Genomic DNA, 9057 nt, shown 5'->3' on the forward strand with positions numbered 1-9057 from the left:
ATGTTGCTTCCCCTCTAGTTGCACATGCAGCCGCATCATTGCCTTCGATTGTACTAAGGAGTGCACTAACATCTATTAAATTTCTTTCTATCAACAAATCAATGTATTGCCCTTCCCAAAACCAAAATGAGCATCCTTCGTCCTGCACAAAAGAATGAGCAAGCTCGAAGTGAGCCACCGCAATTTAGCTAAAGAACGAACTGTGAAACGAGCTACCGCAAGTGCACGTACCCCGTCATTTTCGCATTTGAAGAACACCCATCCGGGGTGCTTCGGCATGCTCGAAGTGAGCCGCAGCACTTTCCGCGTGCAGTTGTCGCACTCTATGAGCGGCATCGGCAAGCCACAAAGACATTGCGCGAGCGCCGAGCCCGGTGGACGGCCGGACGAGTACGGCAGGCGACGACGGCGGGCAGACGAACTCGCACCTGCATGCGGCGATGTGCCCTTGCCTAGGCTGCGGGAGAGGCTCCCCGACCACTCCATCGCTTGGGGCAGCAACCGGCGGCCGGAAAAAGCCAAATCCGGCGGCCCGCGATGAAGTGCCGCAGATATGCAAATCCGGCGGCCCGCTGACGCAGGGGGAGGGGGAAGGCCTCGTGCGCGTGGCGGCCATCCGGCGTGCTCCTGCCGGCTGCGGTCGCCGGAATCTTGGGCGGCGGCGCGAGAGGGGAGAGGAGAGGTGGTTGGTGGGAGAAAGCGCGGGATGAAATGTCACCCACCAACCGCTTCCGCTTATATGCAGGGCACCGCAGCCACGAGGGGGAAACCCGCGTTTTCCCAGGTTGGGCTCGGAATTTTGCCGCGCCCCTTAAAAATTTTTGCGGGCCGGGGCGGGATGCGGGGTCTTATCGGGCGGATTTTTCCGCCCCGACCCGCATTTTGGCGGTTATTTTACGGGTCGGGACGGGATGCGGGGTCTGCTAGAATTGCTCTTAAGCCTAAAAACCATCAACTTAGGATGTTGGTAGAGGCGGAGAGGCAAAGCGGAATGTGATCTGCGGTTGTACTTGTGACAGATTAACAAAGGCCTTATCAAGCTTAGTAGCTAAAATTGCATTGCATTGATTGTTAGCCCAGTTGAAGGGCCGATTTAGGAATCTCTCTTAGAGCCATGGAGTTAATGGCAACAGCAAAGGCAACCGCTTCCACCAAATTGAAGTTTGATGGGGATTTATCGGAAGGCTTTAAAGTTAGGTTAAAATCCCTGAAGACCGTCTACGGTATGACAATAGTGGTAGATAAAACGATGAGTTTGTTGAGGAAAGATTTTTTATCCCGTGTAAGTGATAGAGCCGTAGACATTCATGATAGCGAAAGTGACGTCTGAGATAGTAGACTCGAACCAGCAAGATATAGAAACCAAATCCAAATGAACATTAGTAAACTTAACATCACTGCTATCCGAAGCAATCATGGTCCTCCTGAGGCACCAATAGACGGAAGAAATAGAAATTTTTTGACATTAGGAGGTAGCAAAGAGGAAGCTTTAAACGTTAAGACATGTTGAAGCTTGGTCTCTTAAAGAAAAATAATAACAGCACATGAAGGAAGAGTGGATGACTTCCGCAAAGCTTTTGATTCTATTTATTGGGAGGCTCTATCTCAAGTGTTGCACAAAAGGTTTCCCTCCAAGAGGGTTGGATTGGATTCATGCCTTAACACCTCTAGAATGTCGGTTGTTCTTCTTAATTTGAAGTCTGCGTCATGGATTCAATGCTGCAGGGGGCTACGCCAGGGAGACCCTCTCTCCCCCTTCTATTTATCATTGTCGCAAATGTGCTGCAACATCTTCTTAATAAGGCTTACGACGAGGGACTCCTGGAGCACCCAATTGTCGATCACCTACCTTGTCTGGTAATCGAATACAAATCTTTTGCTACAAAAATTCTTTTCTCGACTCTTGAGGTGTTCTGTATTTTGACGGGCATCCACATCAATTTTGACAAGAGTATCTTTGTTCCCATGCATGTCGATAACAGTATTTCCCGACGCTCGGCCAATCTTCCCTGTTGCTCCATTTCTTCCTTCCCAAGTACCGTTGCCTAGTGATCTGCGTCCACGCAGCATCATGGCCGCATCTACCGCGGGCCGGTCAAGGGCCTACAAATCGATCGAGTAGCTAGCTAACTATGATCGGGGTGTGAAAGGAGGATGAGAAGTTGTGAGACAAACGGGCGGTGGCACGTGGATTTTGGCCGCACGATTGCATTGAGTAGCTAAGGCTGGTCGTAATGGGAGTATCAGAAGCGCTATCATGCATGCCAATTTGACTTTTTGGATAACTAGCAAAGTGGCCCGCTCGATGCGCGGGCTAGGATTTTATGAAGTCAAACTTTGAGAATATATTATTTGATTTGTCAATTAAAAATTGAAAGCAAATATGATTTCATTTTCAAATATATGAATTTTGCAAACATATTTGTGTCTTTGGTATGTTTAATTTTTGTATTGATATATATAAATATATGTGTTTTCCTTCATTCTTTACTTGCTAATTGTGCATGTTATACTAACTGTAGTTTGCTGATCGGAGGCATTCTTCAAATTATATTTGTATCTTTTGGCTGGCATTTTTATCATGTTGCTTAGTTTTACTGTAAATAAAAAATTAGTAGTTCTCATTATTTTTCATGTAGTCATAAGTTATTTTGCTAACGGTATGCAAGATTGGCATATTTATTTAGTGAGTTTGTACTGAAATTGATTTTGGATTTTTATATAGTATAGATATCCATAAACTCTTTGTTGGTAGTTATTTGCTTCCATAGACGTGGACACCAGTACCAAGGGTGCACACTGTGAGAGCAAAATATAAGCCACCCATGGTATATTTTCGCTATCATATCAGTCCCTTTTTCTTACTACCAAAAAAGAACCCTTGATATATTTTGGATTGATATATGAGACACGTGCACTGACAGTAGCAAGGTGCATGTAGAAAATGTCATTTTTTTATGGATCCCACCAATTCTTCACTTTCCCATTCTATAGTATTCTTGACTTCTCCGTCTTCTTTCCCCTACTCATACTTTCACATATTGAGATTTTTCATCTTCCCTGACCCCCTTTCTCTTTCCCTAAATATTTCTTCTCACTCAACAATTGATGTCGTCGGAATGCTCCCATCAGCTTCCTTTGTTGATTTGTTGCATTTTGTTTGGTCGTCCACACCTAGAGCCACCCCCGCAGCTGGTTCGGCCACACATTGACCCTAGACGGTGGCTGGTTTGTCTCCTAGGCTGATAAACAGAGATGGTGGCGTCCGTGCCTTTGCTTGGTCATTGATTTCATCTCCCGTAGACCCGCAACCCTCTTGGATCCAGCTTCTGTTGTCGGCGACGTTTTCTTTCACAAGGGCGCAAGCCAGATGGATAGTCTCTGTATTTTTGCTCGCGGTGGGCACATCCTCATCCTCCATAGCGGCAACATTCTCTGAAGTTCGACCTACAGGTCACTATTTTTCCTTTTCCGACTCTGTAATATTCTCCCTCCTTCATATCGTTTTCCCGTGTTTGTGCGATTCAACAAATATAATGTAATTTACGAAATTCCTGTTCGTGGTAAATATTTCATCATATTTCTTTCAAATCTTGGAAAAACATGTGATTCTTTTTTAAGTGGTATATAAGGGTTGAATGAGGTACATCTAGCTATTCTTATTTGTTATGATATGTCGGATGTGGCATACTAACAAATAGATGGTCCACCAGATTGATGACCAAAAGTTTTATTTCCTGTTTGGGAATTACTACGGTGCCCCTCTTTTCCTATTGAATTGTGGTATTAGTTGAAGATATGAGTATCTCCAGGATTGATTTTTCCAAGATTTACTTACGAAGCTCTAATGATTACAATCTACTAATAAAAGGATGGTTCACCCGGTTGATGGCCGAAAGTTATCGTTTCCATGGATGCAAATATTTCTAGTATGTGATTAATATGATAATTTTTTGAAGCGCCTACTGGTGCGATGATGGAGTTGTGGTGGCATGACCCCTTCTAGCATGGTTCAAATGCTGGTGCTCAAATTTATGATATACGAGTCTTCCATATATTCTTTCTATCAAAAGAGAATCAGTATGGTAATTTGTAACTACTTAGTCTCACAGTAAAACCGAGTCATCAAATATAGTCTAGAACAATGTCATACCCAGCTTCTTGCACCTCCCCTAGCTTGAAGGCACCAGGCATCTAGGAACGATAACAATATATGTATGGTTTTACAGGAACAATATATGTGTATTTGTTATGGGACATTACGCGTAGCATTTATATTTCAAACATATGACGTGGTAAATTTGTTATGTAGACTCTTTCTTTATCCTTGAAAAATTAGTGAAAATGTTAAAGATTTTATTGTTTCTTTACTTAACAAATATTCTTTTCTGAAATATTTTCAAAAATTTCGTTTCCCCGTTTATACAAAGAGATGTCGGACTTAAGGGGAACGATCTAGTAAATGTGTTTCTTCAATGCGTGACGTAGTTTGTAATTTTACACTCTAATTAGTAATAGTAATTAATTCTTAATAAAATAATAATATTTCATATTAATTTTTAAAAATTTTGTTTGATGATCTTTCTATACATAATTATTTATATTTATGCATATAATTAATAATATTGCATATTTTTTTAAATATGTTTGATTATCTTTCTATACATATTCATTATTTATATTTATGCGTACAAATAAATAATATATAACATGTACCTAGTGTACGTACAGCTACCTTGATTTTTGTTTATACAAAGAGATGTCGGACTTAAGGGGAATGATCTAGTAAATGTGTGTTTTCAATGTGTGACGTAGTTTGTAATTTTACACTCTAATTAGTAATAGTAATTAATTCTTAATAAAATAATAATATTTCATATTAATTTTGAAAAAAATTGTTTGATGATCTTTCTATACATCATTATTTATATTTATGCATATAATTAATAATATTGCATATTTTTTAAAAATATGTTTGATTATCTTTCCATACATATTCAATATTTATATTTATGCGTACAAATAAATAATATATAACATGTACCTAGTGTACGTACAGCTACCTTGATTTTTTTTTCTGAAAAACACCTTATTAGTTGGTTAACGTACGTGTGTGTACCATAATAAGATATGTGGTTGAGGAGTGAAAGAAAAACCACGTGCGTGGAGTCCAAGCTCAGTGCAAGATGGATTTAATTTTAACGTGCGTACATGGCAAGGACTGTACGACACAAAAAAAATCTCTCTCTAAATCTTAGTCATAAATTATGGACCCAACCATCAAGCTAAGTTTAATGATCTGGCTAACGTGGCGCGTTAACAGAATTAGTTTTTTTTTCCTTTTCATGCGCCCATATAAAAGGAATAATAAATGCATGTATAAACAAAGGCATGAAACCATGTCACGTTAGATTTGTTTTTTAGGAAAGTTCAACTCTAATGCATGCGTGCATATAGGAAGGAGTCAGGCCACCTCACCACAGCCTTTTTTAGGAAGCTAATGCATGCGTGTATATATGGAGGAATCAGCCCACATCACGTTACCCTTTTTTCCTTGAAACGAAACGTTTTTTTTCTGGTAATGGCAATGGTGGCTAATTTTATTCACTTAAAACACATCTAATGGCTGTAAATATTTAATCTATTAAATAGATGGATGGATGTTTCTAATTATTGTGGAATTTTCTAGTCTATTTATCTTTTTTTTTGGAGCCCGTCAATCACTTTTTATATATAAATAGATGTGTCATAATTGAGGAGGATGTGGGATCATATCATGATACCATATCATATTAAATGTCTTACTACTTTGTGCCATACATTGCAATTAATAAGGCAACCTAAGATACTAACTTATGATACTATGCATGAAAGTAGTATCATATAATAGTATCATATGCATGATACTAGTATATGATACTCCCCATTACGACCAGCCAATAGACTAGGGTGTGAAACCACTAGATTGAAATTAAATATGTCCTTGATAACGCCCGTGCCACATTTAACGTATACACAGGCAAGTAAGGATGGCAATTTTACCCACGGGTACGGGTACCCGCGGGTTCCGTACACACATGGGCAGATATGGACACACTTTTATACCCATGGGAGTATCCATACCCTAGCCGTTAAGTCATGGGTACGGTACGGGTATAACCTTGTACCCGCGGGTATACCCATACTCTACCCGTTTGTGAACTAATGTTAAGTTGTCCTCAATTAATTATTAATTTTTCATGTGACTCGGCTAATCCAATTGACTTACGAGTATGTTGTGATTTCTAAATTTTTATACTGGTCATGTACTCATCTACCTGTTATTGAGCTGAGATGTTTATTTTTTTTGTCAAATGTGCTATCAATGAGTGTAAAATTGTGAACAACCTATGTACTATTTGTTCTACCCGCTGGGTACCCAATAGGTACGGTACCCATCGGGTATGGGCATGAGTAAAGTTTCATACCTGTGAACACATAGAATTTTACATCCATTGACTATACGGGTATGGGTATAGTATTGCTATACCCTACCTATACCCTAGCCATTGCCATACAAGAGACAAGTAGCTTCGTTAGTGGCGGGAAGCAACAAAGCGCGCACTGTCAAGGCCACCATCTGCCCGGCCGTGAGACGGGCCTGGTCAGCGGTCAGCACGCCGAGGAAATTCCACGAGCCAGACAAGCTAGTCATGGCGCGGCTCTCTCTGTATATACATATTGCCAAGCTATGCAAGCGACCGGCACCGGCACGCCGATGACCCGATCACGAGTCAATCACCGAGACGCGCGTATGTATGATCGATATGGCTGGCAAGCAACCCCGGACCGGATGGTGACATCCGTTCAACCGGTTTCCACGGTCCAGCGAACAAGTTGCGCATGCACTTGCGCCGGCGGCCGGTGTCATGCAAGCAGCACTTGGCACTTAGCACGTACGACAGTGGGTGCTCTGCTAGTGGTGGAAAATGGAAACGGATAAGAAATAAAGAAGCGCATGGTGGACTCGATCGACCCCGAACGAACGTCCGAACGTGTATTGCGCCAAACTGCAGGACACTAGTGCTGAGAATTTTCCTCGCAAAAAAAAAGCAGTGCTGAGAATTTCACATATAAAGAGACGAGTAGTGTGCGTGGTACACATACACTGCATTGACGATCGATCATCGATGGCGAAGCAAGGTGTTGCTTCCATGCTTGCAGTGGCGCTCGTCCTTGTCTCCTTGGCAGCATTTCCTAGAGGTATTATATGATGGTATCTATGATTAAGATGCATCTACATCAACACATTTTGTTATTATTGTACACGGAAACTTAATATTTTTTAAAACTAGATAAAAGATTTATCATTTTCATTAATTAAGAAGAGAGTATTGTTACAAAAATGCCGTTAATTAAAGGCAAAAGCCTAAATGGATTACTCTCACGGCATTACATTGCTCAAGTTCTTGGCACCGGCAATAGCCTAAATAGACATTTCTTCTTAATTAACGCACGATATTTTTGCATAACAGAGTGCAGTGCGCACCGGGCAGCTGCTAACTCCCACGGAAAAACAAAAGGTTCACTAACTAATCCTGTTAGCTGAACATGTATTCGAGGAACTATTTTTCATTGATCGTATTCAATCGAGAACTCACATTATTCTGTACCTTGAGACGCAACGAAACTGATTTTTTTTCTCTTGGACTGTTCGATCGTAACAGGGGTGCACTCCATCGGCGTCTGCAACGGCGTGATCGGCAACAACCTGCCGGCACCGAGCGACGTCGTGAAGCTATACAAATCCAAGGGCATCAACGCCATGCGGATCTACGCGCCAGAGAGCAACGTCCTCAAGGCGCTCAGCGGCTCGGGCATCGGACTCCTCATGGACGTCGGCAACGGCGCGCTCCCCGGCCTCGCCAACGACCCCTCCGCCGCGGCCGCCTGGGTCAAGGCCAACGTCCAGCCCTACCCGGGCGTCTCCTTCCGCTACATCGCCGTCGGCAACGAGGTCATGGACAGCGACGGCCAGAAGACCATCCTACCGGCCATGAAGAACCTCCAAGGGGCGCTCGCCGCGGCCGGACTCGGCGGCCGCGTCAAGGTGTCCACGTCGGTGCGGTTCGACGTGGTGACCGACACCTTCCCGCCCTCCAACGGCGTGTTCGCGGACCTTGACTACATGGGGCCAATCCTGGACTTCCTGGCGAGCACCGGCGCGCCACTGCTTGTCAACGTGTACCCCTACTTCGCCTACAAGGGCGACCCGCAGAACATCAAACTCAACTACGCCACCTTCACGCCGGGCACCACCGTGAACGACGACGGCAACGGCCTGACCTATACGAACCTCTTCGACGCCATGGTCGACTCTATCTACGCCGCGTTGGAGGACGCCGAGACGCCCGGGGTGAAGGTCGTCGTGTCCGAGAGCGGGTGGCCGTCGGACGGCGGGTTCGGGGCGACGGCCCAGAACGCGAGGGCGTACAACCAGGGGTTGATCAACCATGTCGGCGGGGGCACGCCCAAGAGGTCCGGGCCGTTGGAGACGTATATGTTCGCCATGTTCAATGAGAACGAGAAGAAAGGGGATCCGACAGAGAACCATTTTGGGTTGTTCAATCCCGACAAGTCGGCCGCCTACTCCATTCGCTTCTGATGAGTGCGACAAACCCTGAATATTTTATGTTCCAATAAGCTGCCTTGTAAATGTACTAAAATGCATGCATTGCAGCCAACCACTCGTTGTGTGTGTGTTATGTTCTAACTTTTTTTAATCTCCAATGAAACAAGTCAAAAAAGGAATGAACAGATTAATAAATTCCACTTTCTACATGCCATATTTTACCTTCAAATCTCTATTATTAAAAGAGAATCTACTATTGTCGTGATGGTTCGACGTCACCCCTGTCCCTCACACATCCTGGCAAAATCCCCACGTTGCCAACCAGGACAACACAAGTCCTCCACCTCTCTCCCACACCCGACTCTCTCCATCTCCAAACCCCTCTTTCTCACGACCCCGAACCACCCCGGCGCCCCTTCCCCACTTCTGTTCCTGACCCAGTCTCT

The 9057-nt window shown here is 43.6% G+C and overlaps 1 protein-coding gene across 2 annotated transcripts; it reads left to right on the forward strand.

The window, feature by feature from the left end:
* The first annotated feature begins 7159 nt into the window (after positions 1-7159).
* On the forward strand, positions 7160-8815 carry LOC123080642 (glucan endo-1,3-beta-glucosidase GIII). Of its 2 annotated transcripts, XM_044503569.1 has the most exons (3): positions 7160-7242; positions 7515-7562; positions 7707-8815. In XM_044503569.1, exons 1-3 carry the CDS (start codon positions 7170-7172, stop codon positions 8642-8644), a joined length of 1059 nt encoding a protein of 352 aa, XP_044359504.1. In that variant the 5' UTR covers positions 7160-7169; the 3' UTR covers positions 8645-8815. The 2 variants fall into 2 exon arrangements, with proteins under 2 accessions (XP_044359504.1, XP_044359505.1); XM_044503570.1 differs by lacking the exon at positions 7515-7562 and having other exon boundaries at positions 7163-7242.
* Positions 8816-9057: the final 242 nt, after the last annotated feature.

The sequence above is a fragment of the Triticum aestivum genome, chromosome 3D, assembly GCF_018294505.1.
Source record: "Triticum aestivum cultivar Chinese Spring chromosome 3D, IWGSC CS RefSeq v2.1, whole genome shotgun sequence".
Classification (NCBI taxonomy): Eukaryota; Viridiplantae; Streptophyta; class Magnoliopsida; order Poales; family Poaceae; genus Triticum; species Triticum aestivum.